This window comes from Capsella rubella, unplaced genomic scaffold, assembly GCF_000375325.1.
Source record: "Capsella rubella cultivar Monte Gargano unplaced genomic scaffold, Caprub1_0 scaffold_2, whole genome shotgun sequence".
Taxonomy (NCBI): Eukaryota; Viridiplantae; Streptophyta; class Magnoliopsida; order Brassicales; family Brassicaceae; genus Capsella; species Capsella rubella.
In genome coordinates this window covers 13,755,587-13,772,243 of record NW_006238922.1, presented here as the reverse complement: position 1 = coordinate 13,772,243, position 16,657 = coordinate 13,755,587, and the positions used below count along the sequence as shown (strand labels likewise).

General features: G+C 38.2%; 5 protein-coding genes across 8 annotated transcripts; 3 read left to right on the top strand and 2 right to left on the bottom strand.

Moving 5' to 3' along the window:
* Positions 1-318: 318 nt before the first annotated feature.
* Positions 319-2,678, bottom strand: LOC17896436 (acetylornithine aminotransferase, chloroplastic/mitochondrial). Its single transcript, XM_006302178.2, has 3 exons — positions 2,225-2,678; positions 1,107-1,541; positions 319-1,002 (listed from the first exon to the last, which is right to left on the bottom strand). Exons 1-3 carry the CDS (start codon positions 2,639-2,641, stop codon positions 478-480), a joined length of 1,377 nt encoding a protein of 458 aa, XP_006302240.1. The 5' UTR covers positions 2,642-2,678; the 3' UTR covers positions 319-477.
* A 205-nt stretch (positions 2,679-2,883) lies between these two features.
* Positions 2,884-6,378, bottom strand: LOC17896174. Its single transcript, XM_006302772.2, has 5 exons — positions 5,764-6,378; positions 4,026-4,094; positions 3,740-3,802; positions 3,572-3,640; positions 2,884-3,471 (listed from the first exon to the last, which is right to left on the bottom strand). Exons 1-5 carry the CDS (start codon positions 6,055-6,057, stop codon positions 3,355-3,357), a joined length of 612 nt encoding a protein of 203 aa, XP_006302834.1. The 5' UTR covers positions 6,058-6,378; the 3' UTR covers positions 2,884-3,354.
* Positions 6,379-7,574: 1,196 nt separating this feature from the next.
* LOC17896188 lies at positions 7,575-9,855 on the top strand. Its single transcript, XM_006302209.2, has 5 exons — positions 7,575-8,640; positions 8,877-8,959; positions 9,067-9,178; positions 9,315-9,367; positions 9,467-9,855. The coding sequence occupies exons 1-5, from the start codon at positions 7,725-7,727 to the stop codon at positions 9,608-9,610; spliced, it is 1,308 nt and encodes a 435-aa protein (XP_006302271.1). The 5' UTR covers positions 7,575-7,724; the 3' UTR covers positions 9,611-9,855.
* Positions 9,856-11,453: 1,598 nt separating this feature from the next.
* LOC17894370 (probable receptor-like protein kinase At1g80640) lies at positions 11,454-14,299 on the top strand. Its single transcript, XM_006302227.2, has 10 exons — positions 11,454-11,973; positions 12,243-12,413; positions 12,499-12,740; positions 12,834-12,966; positions 13,042-13,105; positions 13,205-13,301; positions 13,408-13,486; positions 13,585-13,700; positions 13,793-13,882; positions 14,021-14,299. Exons 1-10 carry the CDS (start codon positions 11,805-11,807, stop codon positions 14,144-14,146), a joined length of 1,287 nt encoding a protein of 428 aa, XP_006302289.1. The 5' UTR covers positions 11,454-11,804; the 3' UTR covers positions 14,147-14,299.
* Positions 14,300-14,765: 466 nt separating this feature from the next.
* On the top strand, positions 14,766-16,256 carry LOC17895607 (ribonuclease 3-like protein 1). Of its 4 annotated transcripts, none has more exons than XM_023787725.1 (4): positions 14,766-15,023; positions 15,229-15,472; positions 15,673-15,787; positions 15,924-16,029. In XM_023787725.1, exons 1-4 carry the CDS (start codon positions 14,874-14,876, stop codon positions 15,961-15,963), a joined length of 549 nt encoding a protein of 182 aa, XP_023643493.1. In that variant the 5' UTR covers positions 14,766-14,873; the 3' UTR covers positions 15,964-16,029. The 4 variants fall into 4 exon arrangements, with proteins under 4 accessions (XP_023643493.1, XP_023643494.1, XP_023643492.1 ...); XM_023787726.1 differs by having other exon boundaries at positions 14,769-15,003; XM_023787724.1 differs by having other exon boundaries at positions 14,773-15,023; positions 15,883-16,256.
* The last annotated feature ends 401 nt before the right edge of the window (positions 16,257-16,657 follow it).

The window sequence follows — 16,657 nt, the reverse complement described above, 5'->3', positions numbered from 1 at the left end:
GTTGAGTCATATATTATTAACCTATGATATAGAAGCTTGCTGCATACATCATGGGATCAGTATCGTTTTGATGAATAGTGTAACCATAGGTCTGAAACTTGGGAACTTGTTATTAGCTTTAGTAGATTGCTAGGATATAAATGAAATAGGATACTTGGCTACAACCATACGCTGATCGGCTGATGTAGCATCGCTAACTACCACTGTGTCTGGTAAAATTCACGCAGCGATCAGAACCAGCATACTGTAGCTCAAGACAGAAACAATCGTGATTGCAACATCGTCGAACCAAGCAAGGAAAATACAGAAGGATTTAGATTGAAACGCCAATTAGTCCATTAATTGTCTTTCAAATTTTATCTCTTTTCAATTTTGCAGAGCATTTACCGGTACACTTGAGGCTAATTTAAGACAAGATCGAATATGAAACATTTGTTGTTCTTCAATCCCACATCATTTCTCTTACAAGAGTCTCACTTAATCAAGCGCAGTCAAATTTTGGCACATGATCTCAACCGCACGTTCGATTTCCTCTTCTGATATAACCAACGGAGGAACAATCCTGACGACATTTCCTTTCCCTGCTGTCAAAATCAGAAGACCCGAATCTCGGCAAGCATCGACCAGTGAATTTGCCGGCACATCGAGTTCCACTCCTATGATAAGCCCTTCACCTCTCACTTCCTTCACGTGTGAGTTTCCTCCAAGTTTCTTCACCAACAGGTCTTTAAAGTATCGACCTTTACTTGAGACACTGGACAAGAAAGAGGGATTCGATACTTTATCAAGAACTGCAATTGCTGCATTGCACACAAGAGGGTTGCCTGCAAATGTACTTCCATGATCTCCGTAGTTTATGGTCTCTGCAACTTTTTCAGTCACAAGCACCGCTCCAATAGGTAAACCACCAGCTAAAGGTTTTGCAACCGTCATTATGTCAGGAGTTACACCGAATGCTTCATAAGCCCACATGAGACCCGTTCGACCCAAACCACATTGTACCTGCGGAATGAGCCAGTTGAGGCAGAACCAATTGGAAAACTGCAAAAGTAGAAACAAAAGAAGAATATTTGGGATGGATTTCCGAGGAAATGTAGAGTATATACCTCATCGAAGACGAGAAGAGATCCAGCAGCATCACAAGCAGTGCGCAGAGATTGAAGAAACTCTTTTGTAGCAGAGTAGATCCCTCCTTCTCCTTGAATAGGTTCCACAAACACTGCAGCTATTTTACCTGAGCGGATAAGGTCAGTGGCCGTTTGAATGTTACCGTATTCCAAGAATGTTACACCTGGCATGATGGGTTCGAAAGGAGTTCTGTATTGTTCTTTGCTTGTCAAGGCAAGAGCTCCTAAGGTTCTACCATGGAAGCTGTTTGTAAAGGCGATGAAGCCTGTCGCGACTTCTTTGTTTTCGGGATGGGTGAATCTCTGAAACTTTCTCGAAAACTTGATGGCTGCTTCGTTGGCTTCTGTTCCAGAGTTACAAAAGAATACCCGGTCTGCGAAAGAACTTGCCACCAAGCGTTTCGCGAGCTCAATCTGCGAAGAAGTAAATTTTTTTTTTTAGATTAGCAATGTGTATGAAGTAATATACTTATATTGATGGCAAAAAAGAATAATATATGAAGTATTATGTACGAGAGTGAAGATACACTCACATTTTACATTGATGTCAAAATCTTCTCAAATGTAAAAATTAGCAATGTCTAGACGTTTGCTGATACTTTGATTTGAAATAGCAGTGAGAATTGGTGTGAGGATTTCCAGAGGAAATTCAAGCATTGTCAAGATCAGCAAACGCCACATAATTTTTCTATCCTACCACTAAAGTTTTACTGGCGTGAATACTAACTTGTCCTATACTATCATCATCCTTAAACACTCTCAATGGCTGGAAAACAAAACTAAAAAGCATGAAACTCATCTACAGAGCGAGAACCAAGTGTAAGTAGGATATAATATTAACCAGTGAAGCAGACGGATAGGCACCAATATGTCGATAAGCATGTTCACTGGTCCTAAGCCCGAAAACTAAAGGAAATCGGAAGCAGAAAAGAAGTTTCTCAAGGAAGGGCATAAAATCAATCCAATTTTATAAAAATATCAGGGTACAAGTACTTGTCATAAACAATCTTACGATCCAGTAAATTAAAAGATACTAAAAGAACAACCATCGATCAATAGAATGAAAATGACAAATGCAGAAATGAATCTCTATATACCTGAGGTATGGTGTAATAGACATTGCTGACATGGGCAAGAAGACCAGCTTGTTCGGTGACAGCTCGAAGCCAATCAGGATCTCCATGGCCAAGAGCATTCACAGCAATCCCAGATGCACAATCAAGATACTCTTTCCCTTCTGGGTCAAACAATTTACAACCTTTCCCACTTGAGAGCACCACCGGAGCACGCGCGTAGGTACCCACGAGGACTTTGCCCTCCTCTTCCATCACCTTCTCGCTCACACTCGCTTTTGCCCACACCCCTGCTTGCTCCCCTGCGTTTCTCAATACGCTCCCAATCCCACCATTGAATCCGATTCGGCTTCTGATACTCGGCCGATCCAATCCACGCCGTAAGAGGCCAATCTCCGATGACGGCGCGCGTGGCAGGGTGATTTGGCCTAGAGACGCCATTTTCACTTTTGTTCTGCGTCCCGACAATAAAGAGTCGTTTAAGACTTTTGTAGCTGAGCTTATAATCTTAGGGTTTTAGCATATAACGAGATTGTTATGTATTATTTAACTCTGATAAAGTTATAAATGCGTTTTGAGTGAGTAGCACTGTAAACTGAAATTAGCAAAAGCTATTTATAACGAAGAGAATAAGATATGATGGATGCAGCCTCAGAGACAAAACATAATTTATAGTTCATCGATGAGAATTACAAAATAGTACTAGTAAAATGTTTTGTAACGTGTTACATTGATTATAAAAGTCGATGTAATTTTACAACACATCTTTCTTGCCCGAGAGATAATAGAAAGAAAAAAGAACAAAGTGTACATCTATTATCTATATGTAGATACATCTCATCCTACGAAAATGGGAGAAAGAAAAGAAAAAAAATTCATTTAGGAGAATGGCAGAGCAAAAATATTACTACCAGCTAAAGAAGAAGATATGTCAGAAACCACTTAACCATAAACACGAACCACTTCACACCTCCAGGCGAATCTTCTTCAGCCGTCCACGGGATATGGGCGAAGGATATATATGATTAATCTACCTTCTTCATATTCATTTAGTTAAGTTAAAAAAAAAAAAAAACATATTTGTGGAAGGAGGTATAGTGGTATAGTTTTGTGCTGGGATTAACAAAAGAATGATATGCTTATGGCTCGGCCTTTCAACAGACAACTTCAGGGCTCGGGTCGTTATCTATAGGCATGTTTAAGTCGGGGAGCAAGAAGGATGAACCTTGTCCGAAAGCGAGTTTACAAGATAAGGCAGATTGTGATTCAGCCTGCATACATATATGAATATGATCCACTTGAGTTACATGTTTTATATTCTCTATATAATTGATTGCGTAACTGTCTAAAGAGGGGGAGAGATGGGCTCACCTTCATCTTCTTTAGAGCTTTGTTTCTTTCTCTTTGTTGCTCAACCAAACCACGCATACTTGCCAATTCCTGATTCAAGAAAAGGAATAAACCAAATCTAAAGATTAAAACATGGACTTGATATGTAGGTAGAGCCGTAAAGAAAAAAGGCCAAAATGGAGGTTATACATTTTTCAGACCGTTACTTTCCTTCAAGAGCATGATCTCTTCTTCTTTGAGCTCAGCCAAAGTCTGTCAACACTCAAACATTAGTTAAGAGCAAAATAGGTCCGAATCAAAACATGTCCGTCCAAATGTAGAAAGAAAAAGATTCCTAGGCGGAGCTTAGTCTCAACAGAGTAAAATAAGTCATGAGCCTGATCATAATTGCTCAATGGCTGGTCTATAACTAGTAACATTATCTTAAACAGTGACGGTAACTAAAGAAACAGTGTATTTCGTGTAATTTGTTTACCTTTTTCTTTCTTGATCTCTTGAAAAGGGTGGTTGTTGTTGTTGTTGTTATTGCACTCGTTTGAGAAATCTGGACACCAAAAAAAAAAAAAAAAACAATTAGATAATATAATGGCTTAAGAGTTAAGACACACAACACCACCAGATAAGGCCAACTAAATAATCAATAATCACACCAAACGAATACCATAAAAACAATTTAGTTTTTGTATACTATATCATTTCTATAAAGAAACCACAACAACACCTACCATCGCAGAGAGGCTTAAAAGGCACGATACCGTGGAGAAAAAAGAATCACCTCATAAGCATAATGACAAATATAACAACTAAAAAACTTGGAGATGTTAAATTTTAGAAGAATCTTCTTCTTGGTCAACTACTTGTGCCCCTCAAAAAGCAAAAGGAACAGAAGAGCAAAAATAAATAAATATTTAGAAGAAGAAAAAATAAAAGAACAGAATCACGTGAGTGGAGCGTGACTTGGGAGACTTTAACGCGTGTGTGTTTGGGCGTCACATTCACACGTCATGCTTTTCCCTCTCCTCCAACCCAAAACTAGTGTCACGTATTCTCCACACCTCCCACTTGTCCTTACTGTTTCCATCTTTTTTTATTTAACCCAAAAATTCCTCCGTTGTTTTTTTTTTCCCTTTAGTTGACGACTTTACGTTGGTTTTCAAATTTATAAACCACCGATCAAAGTCAACTTAAGAATCTTAAGTAAAAAAAAAAAAACACACACAGAGGCTAACTCATTTGTAAGACTGTCACCAATAAAAAATTTCGAAGGACGACAAATCAGATGGAGTGCAGCAACTGAGAGAGGACTTTGACCAGTAAGAAGAGAGTCCATAAGACTTATTCTGTCCACCGCGACACATATGATAACTGCCCTCTTCCACTAAACCCTACCAGACACGTACCTAATCCCCACTCAATACTCTCTAATCTTTAAATTCAATTCCACGAAAACGCCTCCGAGATTTATATTATAACGCCAGCGATAATAATCTCTCGCATTGACATATATACCCTTTTATCGTGTGAAGGAACTCATCCGATGACAAGGGCTAAAAACGGCATCAGCATCGGAGTCATTTCTCGACATCTCTTTAGCATTGAAGTACAACGCTGATTTGACCCAAAAGACCTTTGTCCCTTGAGGTGAGGGCTTTTTGGTCTTTCCGTAAAGCAGCGGAGAGAGAGAGATTATGACTGAGAAGAGAGATGCACAAAAGTGGGAAAACGTGACTCTTTTGTTGCAAAAGGGCAGAGATCCACCGAATTTATATTGAAATCTAACAAGTGTTTCCAAGAAGACAACAAAAAAAAAGAAAAGAAAAAGAAGAGAGATAGATTTAGCAGTTGCTTGGAAAAGAAAGAAATAAAAACATGAGATTGCCTAAATTGGAGATGTGTCCTCCCACCAGTCCACAACCACGGTGAGTTCTGAGGGGGTATTTTGGTCAACGAAAAGTCGGTGTACCAACATGATCATCAGCTTATAGAGGAAGACGAACGTGGATCCTCAAAAATGACGAAAGTACCCACAAGCGAACAACTAGAAACGTCTCGTCATGTGGATAAAAAGGCCAAGGGAAAAAATTCGAAAGAAGAAGCTACGATTTAAGAAAAAAAAAAAACATGGCAGTGCGAAACGCTGCATCACTGAGGGCTGGCTATATTCGTCACATACACACACATAAGAAAAAAGAAAAAAAAAACATGGGACAAACCTTAGATCTAACAGCGTCAGAGGGTTTAACGGCGGCACTAGACTCCTCAAGACCATCAACGGTGGTAGCACAGCCGCTAAGAGACGTGGCACCGCTCCAGGAAAGAGGAGTGGTGGGACTAGCTCGCGTCTGGTCACCTTTCTTCGATCTACGTTGACGCACGCTCCATTTCAGCTTCAGAGGGGAGGAGGCGTCGGCGCTCTTCTTATGGTCGGAGTGGCGGAGCCGAAGCAGCGCCGCAGCCACCAACGAATCGTCAGACATGGCCACTCGAATCCAGTTTTCGCCGGACATAGTCGGAACTTAGAGAGAGAGAGAGAGAGAGAGAGATGGGAGAGAAAGTGGCGAAAAAGTAGAGAGGAAGAAATCTCTGTGGCAAAGGTAATGAATGGGGTGGATTTATATATCTAATCTAGCTCCATATATATGTTTGAGTTTTTTTTTTTTTTTATTTTATTTCTTTGCACAGTTTAGATTTATTGGGAGATCGCGAAATAGAAACTCTCTTTTTTTTCTTTTTCTTTTTTTTTCTCTCTCTCTCTCTCTTTCTTGATAAGTGTAGGACCCTCTTGATAACATACGTGGCATAAACCATTTGTGGCCAATTGCTTCTTCTTCTTAAAAAAAAAAAAATATATTATATATAAATTTTATGAGAATTGAGAAATATGATATTTTTTTTTTACACGAACGAGAATCAAAGTGTTTGGAAATTGCCAGAATTCTTTAATTTCTTACTAGTTTAAGATGATGGATGGAAAACATGAGTTGAATAAAAAGAAATATGTCATGCTAAGGTAAATAGAAGAACCTAGCTAGCTGTAAAAGAAACAACTACTACAACATATTCTCCCTCTCTCTCTATTCGAAGTTCTGAAATTAGTAACTTGTATATATGTTATGTAGTATTCTTTCTTACCCTCTGCATTCATGGCTACTCAATATCTTCCTTACTTTCGAGTATGGAAATATCTAAGTCTGTCCATCGTTTATGCAATTATGCTACGGTAATAAGGAAACTTTCTACTTTGGTAAATAACGGAAGCAGTCTTATTTAAAAGAAACTCTTTTATGAAGAATAATACGTAATTAACTACTGTATGTTGGGTAATAATATATGATCGGATTTGAATTTGCAAAGCTGCAAAGTTAAAATGGGAAAGCAAGGCACGGTCTTAAAGTCCTATAGAAGCATACAAAATAATACTAGTAGCGTTTGGATTTCTTGGTGTTGAGAGACACGTATTAAGTTGCAATCTTGCAAGTCGTTTTTGTTTGAACACCAAAGTGTAAAGAACACGTGTCATTATGACATTGATGTATTCGTGCATTACATCAACAATGTCTCTGTTAAGTTAACATGGGTCTATGTATTCGTTCTTTTTACTTTTACGGTAACATAAATTCTTAAAACTATCTTATCATCTGCTATTTTACTTGAAGTTATCCAAATTCCACCTCGTTTGGTTATTGATACGGATGTAACATTAAAATTTTAAGAATAAAATGCTACATAGACTGTCAAATACTATACTACCTTTTATTAATTTCTTCACCTAAATATATGTCACACCATATAATGTTTGATCTTCGTTAAAATATTAAAGTGCCTCAGATCAACAAGAACTGGCGAATCGAACCTTCTGACCTCACCAACGTAAGATTTACTCATCTCAGAGCCAGCCAGTAATGATGATGATACTTAGTTTAGTTCCCACTTTGACTTTCACTTTTACCGAAAGCAGCAAATAAATAAATAAACCCCCGAGAGCCCGTCCCCTCTTCTTTACCGGTTTACTTAATCGCCAGATGAATCAATTTCCGGTTTATAGATAACCGGATTGAGTCCATCATTTGACTCGGAACGGCTCCGCTTCATGTTCGTTCACCCTCTCTGCTGACGTTCGGTACCAACCCAAAACCCTAAAAAAAGCTTCTGTAGCTGCCATAGATCGGTTTCAATGGCGCTTCATCTCGCCAGACCTAAACAGAGGTTACATTCAAGTCCATCTCTCATTCACCTTTTCTCAACCTCCTCCTCCTCCTCATCTCCCCAAGACGGGAACGAATCTAGCTTACACCACCCTCAGTCACCGTCTTCTCCATCTTCACCGCCGTCGGATGTTAAGATCCCTTCCTACTTCAGTGGTATCAAAAGCAGCCTGAAACAGAGTCAGCCTCAGGACGGGAGGAGACAGTTCCTCAGATTCGATGCCAAAGCTCAAAATCCATCATCGCCTTCGCTCTCCGGTAACCAAATCGGCGGCCGAATTCAGGATATCAGGAGGAATCTCAACGAGTTCCGAAGCAGAGCAGCAGCTCCGCCGCCGAGGGATTGGCAGGATGCTTACAAACAGAATGTGCTGTCAAAATCTGGAGATTCGTATGGGACTCGTAAAATCGAGGGTACGCCATTTGCGAGCGGATTAGCCAACATAAAGGAGAACTTAAGGCAGATGAGACCACAAGCCAACACAGAAGGCAAATGGGCCAATTTATCTGGGTTACAGAACACTATCAAGACGAAATTCAGTGAAAATCTCCGTTCAAATGTAACCGGCGGAGGAGAAGGATTGCCATATTCAGTTTTTGCTGAAGAATTAGAACAACGGAATGAGACAGAGGAGATGAAATCAGAGTTTTTCAAGAGTTATGATCCTTTTGAATTGGGAGAGAAACTTAGATTGTATAGACCACAAGGAAAAAAAGATCAAGGTTGGTTCTCCCTACAAGAGCTGAATCAGAGGCTTGTTAAGCTTAGGGCGGTGGAAGAGGAACATGCACAGAGAACGAGTACAGCAGATCACTCCATCGTCAAAGAGTTGAGGTCTGAGATTCAAAAAGCCAAGGCCGCGGAAGCTCAGAAATCTATTTCCTGTATGTTCCTGGTCCCTCTCATTACTCTTTCTTTGTGCGTGTGTGCGTGTATTTATATATTTGAATGTTTTGTCACAATCTTAAACACTCTGGTGTGATCGAGTAGCTTTATATATGTTAGAAAATTAAAGTGTTGGTCTTTATGCTTTAGGGAATGAGCTTCTTACTGAGTTCGTCTTGGTTTTGATTTGTTCTTCCTTGTTGTGATTTTAATTGGAAGGTTAATTTGCTTGCAGTTCAGAAACTCGATATTTGGGGAGTTTTAAATGGCACCCCTAAGTATATGCTCGAGCCTCCGAAAGACCACCTAGTTGAAACTGTAAGTCTTTCCCTTCTTGATTCTTAATTACTCTATAGCTTTTGCAAACCATTATAAGAATTTTGGCATTGATTATGTTAATGCATGTTTTGTAAAATCAACTGCAGTATTTTCACCCGGATAACATGTCTTCTGCGGAGAAGATGAAAATTGAACTTGCAAAGGTCCGGGAAGAGTTCAAGATGTCAGAATCAGATTGTGGTTCTGCACGTGTTCAAGGTAACTGAGAGATTATATCTCTTATGCTTAATGGTGGCTTTAGCAGCTAATAATCGGTTTCATTGCCGTTGTTGTTTTTGAGAACAAACGGTCAACAAATTGCTGGTTTAATTATCTTTATGGTTTTTCCTTGTAGTGGCGCAACTGACCACTAAGATCAAGCATCTGTCCTCTGTTCTACATAAAAAGGTAATCTTTCAATCTTTAATTTTGTTGTTGTTTTGTTTATCTGAAGCTAGCAGGTGCGGTATCCTACTGTAACCTGATCTCGCATCCTTATAACGTTAGGACAAGCATTCGCGAAAGGGACTTATAGCAATGGTGCAAAGACGGAAGAAACTGTTGAAGTACATGAGACGAACGGACTGGGACTCTTACTGCCTTTCACTGTCAAAACTTGGCCTTCGTGACAACCCAGATTACAAGTTTTAAAATTTTTGTGCAAGAATATCATAGAATTGTCATCTCAGTACTCTCTCTTTGTTCTTTCCATTATGGCAATAGAGATAATGTGGGTTCTCTTATCAATCATACTGGGAGAAAAGTTGTTCTACTAGAGTTTGTTATTGCACGCTGTTTCGGCGAAAAGAGAACAAAGCTGTGGGGGATATATATACTTTCGTTGACATTGTCTTTTATTATTTGGAATGTGATAATAAACTTACTTCTCTGTTAAACATGAAAAGTGAACACATACAATTTATGTTGTAATGAAGCCACCTCCTCACCAGTTAACTTGGAAGTTGGAATTGAAACTGAGGTGATCCGGAGAAAGAAGGATCAAGGAATTGCGTTACACATCTTAACTGATATTTTCACTATTATTTTCAATCACTGAATTATTTTCTAATATCTAATGTTATTATTTAATAATTTTGCGTTAATTTAATAAATTGATACAAATCTATATTAGTTTGCATCACTTTAAAAAACTATAAATTTATATTGATAAATAATCCATGTATTGCTAATTTGTTATTAGCATCACTAATAAAATAATAGAAACTGATATCATTAAAAACGATGCAAATTGTTTTCTAATTATTTTGCATAAAATAATAACTATTTGAATTTATTTAAAACGGACGTGATCGAAACAAGCGACGAAATGGTGTGCAAAGAAAATCCATGAAATGCGAGAAGTAAAATTTCTTGCACAAAGGAACAATCCTGTCACTCTAAACACAGTTGGTGATGGAGAAGAATAGGTTGATGTGAGTGAAATAGATTCGAGGAATTGAGAATCATCTTCATCGATAGCATATTAGCAGCATTACAGATCAATTCACAGCATTGTTCAGATAAATCCATGGATTTTTGAAGCTAGCGTAAACAACTAGTGTATGATATACATAAATATAAGATTGTTCTTGATTGATTATTATTGGCTTTCACAGACCAATTCAAAATATCGAAACTGGGCTTGGTCTGGCCCAATAAGATATAAATGGCTCATTGTTCTTCAAAGGCCCAATAAGAGATGGTTTTCAACAGTAGGACTAGGGAGAGTCAGTGACCACTTGTGTCGGTAATTTAAAGTTGAGGAGGACAGACATAGAAAAGTTCACATGAAAAATGCTCATACTTTTGGAGTTTTGTGGTCTCCATATGGTAGTATACTTATTTGATTGGATTCACTCTTTAAACCGCGACTTGTCGTTATGTTCACTAAATCCCGCATGAATTGAATTTGCGCAGTAATGTGACCCAATCGAATCATTTGGATTACTGTGCCTCGATGCCAAACAACACTATCGACAGAGATTACACAATCCATTCCCTTTTTTATTCTCTCCCTCCCTATTTTATCACATCATTATATTAACTAATAATAATATAACATGATCCAATTAACTAAAATAGATTTATTAATCCGATTTGGTCGACAAAAAAGAAAAATCCAAATATGAATGATCCAATTCTAAGACTTGTATAAAACTCAAATCACTTTAAAAAAAAAAAACTGACTTTGAACTTCTTTAAAAGAGAAGTAAAGGACCAACGCTTTCATATAGTATAACTTTTTTTTTAGTACTTTACGTATAAAAGATTTTTTTTATTTTATTTTGTCAAACTATAGAGTAGTAATAAACACAGCATCATCATATTATAGTTATACCTTGGGATGTTAAATTTTTGTAATGTAGACAAAACCAAAAATTAAAAGATTCTCTATCTAATGGGGGGGGAAGAAACTGGGGTAGCTGCTACACTTAAAACACCATTTATCTCTCTCCATAATTCCCACGTCTTATCACCACGTCTGGTTGGGTTTCTCTATCCTCAGGCGGCACACACCTTGAGCCTTTATTAACCCCTTTTCTTTCTTTTTTTTCCACCTTTTCATAACTGCCACATGAAGAAGACCAAACACCAAAAACTTTGTCCTTGTCTCTGTTTCCCAACTCCAACAGTGTCTCTTGTCTCCATCTCCTCCCAGACAAAAGATAATCTCGAGATTTCCACCATCTCCGTCGTCCATAAGGAATAAGATAGAACAAGAACAAGAACACGAAGCAGCTTCTTCATCGTTTCCTACTCTTCTTATCTCGCTTCTTTTGTCTTTTCTCTCTCTCTCTCTCTCTCTCTCTGCATGTTTGTTTGTGATACTAGATAAAACATAAATATGTCTCACCTTCGTCATTTGCTACCCATTTGGGTTCTTTGTTTCTCCTTCTTCTCCACTGCTCTTGTTACTAAATCAGAAGAATCCTCTGTTGTCTACGTTTCTGCTACTTCCCACGAAATCCCCATTTCTCAGGCTTCTCCACGAATGGGAGCAGCTCAATCCCCAGGTACTAATTTAGCTTCCCCCTTTCTCGACGTTGCCCTAGAAGAAAAAAAAATATCAAAATTATTTGGCTAATACTGTAATGAGTGACTGGGTCTTACTAGTTCTTGGAATTTCCGTTATGGGTTTTACTGAAAATTGCTTAAAGGAATTGAATTGAGTTTGAGTTGAATCAGACACTGTTTCCGAATGCAAACTGAAAACTTTCCGATAACTATGCAACTGCTGAATCAAAAAAGTTTGACCTTTTTTAATTTCACTTTTGCTCATCAGGACCTCCCATCGTTAAAGTGGTGCTTCGCCAGGATTTGAACAAGAAGATTCTAATTGCGCTTATAATCTCATCAACTCTCCTCTGTGTCACAGTCATGTTCCTTTTGTATCTCTTGTTTTGGAGGTACAGATATATGAAGAACAGCTTCACCGGGATCAAACACAAATCTGGTATTTAACTTTATCTCTCAAACTTATTGTCATTTTCTTGGTTTTGTTGCTCTATGGCTTATCTTGGTGCTTTGGTTATCTGAAGACTCGGTGAAGAGTGTATCCACGAAGCCGATTGTACACAAGATCGATTCTGTGAGGAAAGGAACCATCCCAGTGTATGAATATCAATTGCTGGAATCTGCAACAAACAAGTTTAGCGATAGTAATGTTTTGAGCAAAGGTGGTCGTGGTTGCCTTTACAGAGCTTGTCTTGATGAAAAGTCCTCTGTCACTGTAAAAAAACTTGATGGTGGTGGGGATACAGACATTGAAAAACAGTTTGAGGTTTGACCCATAAGATTTCACAGAATCAAATCATCTCACTCGATAAAACAATAACTGGTTTTATATGTCTTTCTCTTGTTGATTTATATGCAGACTGAGGTAGATTGGTTGGCTAAAATCAGGCATCAGAACATAATTTCCCTATTGGGATTTTGCGTATATCGCCAAACGAGTTGTATTGTGTATGAGATGATGAAAAATGGATCTTTGGAGACGCAGCTCCATGGTAAGGGATATGATCCCATATCTAGGCAACTTCTTCTGTCATCTGGTTTTTGATTATGCTTTTGGATGCTTTCAGGGACTAGTCAAGGTTCATGTTTAACTTGGCAGCTTAGGATGAAAATAGCTGTTGATATAGCCAGGTAAAAAGTCTATCCATCTGTCAAACATTTAGGGAACAGTTTCCTGCCATCAACAAGAACAATTTGTAGTATGCTTACAAATTTTTCTCTTATATAAAGAGGATTGGAGTATCTTCACGAGCATTGCCATCCTCCGGTAGTTCACAGAGATTTGAAATCATCTAGCATCCTTCTAGACTCCGATTTCAATGCCAAGGTAATAAAGAAAATGCTATGATTTATACTTCTTCTTGGAGAGAGATATTGTATCCTCCATACGATATGAGTTGTAAGCATCAGTTCCCACATATGCTGCTCTTCAGATATCAGATTTTGGGTTTGCCATGGTGTTGACGACGCAGAACAAAAACCTGAACAGAGCTTCCGAGTATCTTCTTGATGGTAATAACTATATCTATCACTAATATTTTTCAGGTGTCGCTTTTGACTATGCCAACCGAGATACTGAAAAAACTATCTCTTATCTTTTCATATTTCAGGCAAAGTTACAGACAAGAATGATGTCTACTCATTTGGAGTGATTCTGCTCGAACTTCTTCTTGGGAAGAAATCAGTGGAGAAACCGTCTTGTGAACCAGAATCCATTGTAACTTGGGTACCTACAAATCATAAATTTTATCGAGAGAGTCACCTTGTTATCCTCTGGCTTATGATTTATGAATTTTGTTATATATCTTTCTTGATCAGGCTGTACCTAAGCTCAGTGATAGAGCTAATCTCCCCAACATCTTAGATCCTGCAATCAAAGGAACTATGGATTTGAAGCATCTCTATCAGGTCAGTTTCAACAAACTCTCAAATTTCTTCAGCCAGGCTTTTTACCAACCCAACTAGCTAGCCAAATATCTGAAAAAGATTTGTTCTTCTTACTGTGTTTTCTGTTATGTTTTGCCAATCTTGATCGGATGTGAACAGGTTGCTGCGGTAGCTGTGTTGTGCGTACAGCCTGAGCCAAGTTACAGACCACTTATAACCGATGTCTTGCACTCACTCATCCCTCTTTTACCAGTAGAACTGGGTGGATCATTGCGGATTTTGTGAAAAACTTTCCCTTTTTTTTTTTTTTTTTCTCTAAGCGAGAATCTGTTATCCTGTGTTTGAACTTTCTTTGATCACTGCTACTAGAACTTTAACAAGAAACTGACATGAAAACTGAAAAGGATCCCCAAACTCGTGCTTTTATTTTAGTATACATGTAGATTATTATAAAAGAAGCACAAGTAAACACGAACAGAAAACACACGTAACTCACATAAACTTTATTCAAAGACCACCTCATTCCATAATGTCTTGAAAGACAACACTAACACTTAACACACGTATCAATACCAACGATCCACAATATCTTGAAACACAAAACACTGGGATCTCTATCAAAACCACAATCGTTGGGTGATTCCTCAAACGCAGTTATGAAAAGTGAGTGATTCGCCTAATCTAACGGACAAAGTTAGTTATTAGTGGGCTTTTTATTAAACTCATAATAAGACCCAAAAGCAGAAAAATATTGACTGAGAATAATCAATCAATCTACTTTGTAAAGAAAAAGGAACCGAAACCAAGTTAAAGGAGTTTTGGGTTGGTAAACAAAACAGCGCAAACGTTGACTTTTGTAAGAGAATTTAGTAGTATTTACCATTGTCGGGTTTAATTGAACCTTATCGGGTTTGTCGAGATCATCGAATTCAATTTTTATTTATTTGTGTTTTGTCATTTCCCAAAAAAGAGATGGAAACACGCGACGGATTGGACAAGGATGAATGAATGAATGAAGGATGAAGGATCGGGAAACGAAGCGGATCGGGAAAAAACCATTCATCAGTCTCAGAGATATACCTCCTCTCGATCCATCCTCTATCCCCACTCCCTCTCCCTCTCCCTCTCCCTCTCTCTCTCTGGTATATATTTCCTTTTCATTGTAAAGTCTCTTTCTTTCGTTCTTTCTCGGTAACATTTGTACGGATTCGATTCGAAAGAGATGAATTCGTGCGTTTTGAAGAGACCGTTCTCTTGAATTTGGCTTCTATAGTAACTGCGATCCAATAACGGGTTATTGAAATCTCTCGACTTTTCTTCTGTCTGATCTGCAATAACGAATCTCTTTCTTCTGTTTTTGTTATTAGAAACCAAGAGCAATGATGGTGCAAGATGATGATATTGCTGGGAGGAAGAGATTCGATGAGAAGAGTGAGTTGAAGCTTAAAAATGTGATTGAGGTTGACCAAGACAATGCCTTTTCTTCCTTCTCTAACATTCAGATTGATCCTAACAGCACAAGAACTAGTGTCATAAGCATCACACCAGAGAAGAATATGCTTGTTCCTCCTAAACCTGAAGAAGCAGCAGACACCAAACCGAATTCTAAAGGTCCAGTTTTTTTTCTTCACCTTCTTGTTTCAAAGTGTAGATAGACTCTCATCATCATCTTCTTGTTTCCGCTTTGAATCTCGCAACTCTTTGGTTTTATTCAATGTTAGGAAACCAGCAGAGACTCCATTTTGGTCTTTTGGTTCGGTTTAATTTTTGTATTGAATTTTGCTCTGTTGTGTAACGTATGTGTGGTCCAGATGAATCTAAGAGAGGGTCAGCGAAATCGGTGTTACACGAAATATGTGCTTCCAAGCGTTGGAGGCCTCCGCTTTATGAATGCTGCAAAGTTGATGGACCTTCCCATATGAGATTGTAAGTGAACACCTTACCTGCACCTTGCTTCTACTTCCAATCACACACCTTATTTTCCTTGAACCCTGGTTTGTGTTTTGTGTTTTTTGGTTTAGATTTACATACAAAGTTGTGGTTGAGATTAGTGATTCTCCAGGGAAGACTGTTTTGGAGTGTTTTGGGGATCCCATGCGTAATAAGAAAGCTGCGGCTGAGCATGCAGCGGAAGGAGCGCTTTGGTATCTTCAGCATGTAAGGCAGAACCAGACTAAGCCGGATCAGGAACTCATCATTTAGTCAGAGGAAGTAATTGGAGAGTTTAGTATAGTTATATATATACTTCTAACGAGGGATGCTTAAACGATATCCTTATCTATGAGTTGTAATAGTTTTGATCTGTATCAAAATGTACTGCAAGTGAATGTTTAATGATTGTAACAATCTCTCTAACATTATTCACCAGTCAATTGTGCCATTATATTTCTTCTTAGTAAAGAGTTCTTTATGTTTTTTTTATTAGTGTATGCCAATGAGTGCAAAACATAGACACTCTGGATCAAAAAGAAGCTTGATTTGTATTCTTTTGGATTAGGAATTGATGGCTATAGTCTTGGTTGCGAGACTCATCCAAGTAAGTGAAAGCTTTGGAGGGAGGGAGTTTAATTCACGGAGATTCAAACTCTCATTGTTCTCATTTGCAATTATGAAGATTTGAGCCTTCTTACTTTTGGTTTTGGTGCATTTTTTCTCTTTCGCAGACAAAGACAAGAAGAAACACACTGAAAAATGACAATGGTGATTACTTAAGAATTCTAAGTAATTGTAAGATCTTATTACTCTTGTAAAGGCGAAAACAAGAATATCTCAAAACAAAACATAAAGGAGCAGCAT

Excerpts from the sequence above, each read along its gene's own strand:
- LOC17896436 (XM_006302178.2), bottom strand. The coding sequence starts at position 2,641 with ATGGCGTCTCTAGGCCAAATCACCCTGCCACGCGCGCCGTCATCGGAG. Across the intron at positions 1,542-2,224 it reads TCTATTACACCATACCTCAG|ATTGAGCTCGCGAAACGCTT; the intron begins GTATATAGAGAT and ends ACTTCTTCGCAG. Across the intron at positions 1,003-1,106 it reads CTCTTCTCGTCTTCGATGAG|GTACAATGTGGTTTGGGTCG; the intron begins GTATATACTCTA and ends CTCATTCCGCAG.
- LOC17896174 (XM_006302772.2), bottom strand. The coding sequence starts at position 6,057 with ATGTCCGGCGAAAACTGGATTCGAGTGGCCATGTCTGACGATTCGTTG. Across the intron at positions 4,095-5,763 it reads CTGACGCTGTTAGATCTAAG|ATTTCTCAAACGAGTGCAAT; the intron begins GTTTGTCCCATG and ends TTTGGTGTCCAG. Across the intron at positions 3,641-3,739 it reads AAAGTAACGGTCTGAAAAAT|GAATTGGCAAGTATGCGTGG; the intron begins GTATAACCTCCA and ends TTCTTGAATCAG.
- LOC17896188 (XM_006302209.2), top strand. The coding sequence starts at position 7,725 with ATGGCGCTTCATCTCGCCAGACCTAAACAGAGGTTACATTCAAGTCCA. Across the intron at positions 8,960-9,066 it reads AAGACCACCTAGTTGAAACT|TATTTTCACCCGGATAACAT; the intron begins GTAAGTCTTTCC and ends AATCAACTGCAG. Across the intron at positions 9,179-9,314 it reads TGGTTCTGCACGTGTTCAAG|TGGCGCAACTGACCACTAAG; the intron begins GTAACTGAGAGA and ends TTTTCCTTGTAG.
- LOC17895607 (XM_023787724.1), top strand. The coding sequence starts at position 14,874 with ATGAAGGATGAAGGATCGGGAAACGAAGCGGATCGGGAAAAAACCATT. Across the intron at positions 15,024-15,228 it reads GTATATATTTCCTTTTCATT|AAACCAAGAGCAATGATGGT; the intron begins GTAAAGTCTCTT and ends TTTTGTTATTAG. Across the intron at positions 15,788-15,882 it reads GGACCTTCCCATATGAGATT|ATTTACATACAAAGTTGTGG; the intron begins GTAAGTGAACAC and ends TTTTTGGTTTAG.
- LOC17894370 (XM_006302227.2), top strand. The coding sequence starts at position 11,805 with ATGTCTCACCTTCGTCATTTGCTACCCATTTGGGTTCTTTGTTTCTCC. Across the intron at positions 11,974-12,242 it reads GGGAGCAGCTCAATCCCCAG|GACCTCCCATCGTTAAAGTG; the intron begins GTACTAATTTAG and ends TTTGCTCATCAG. Across the intron at positions 13,106-13,204 it reads ATAGCTGTTGATATAGCCAG|AGGATTGGAGTATCTTCACG; the intron begins GTAAAAAGTCTA and ends TCTTATATAAAG.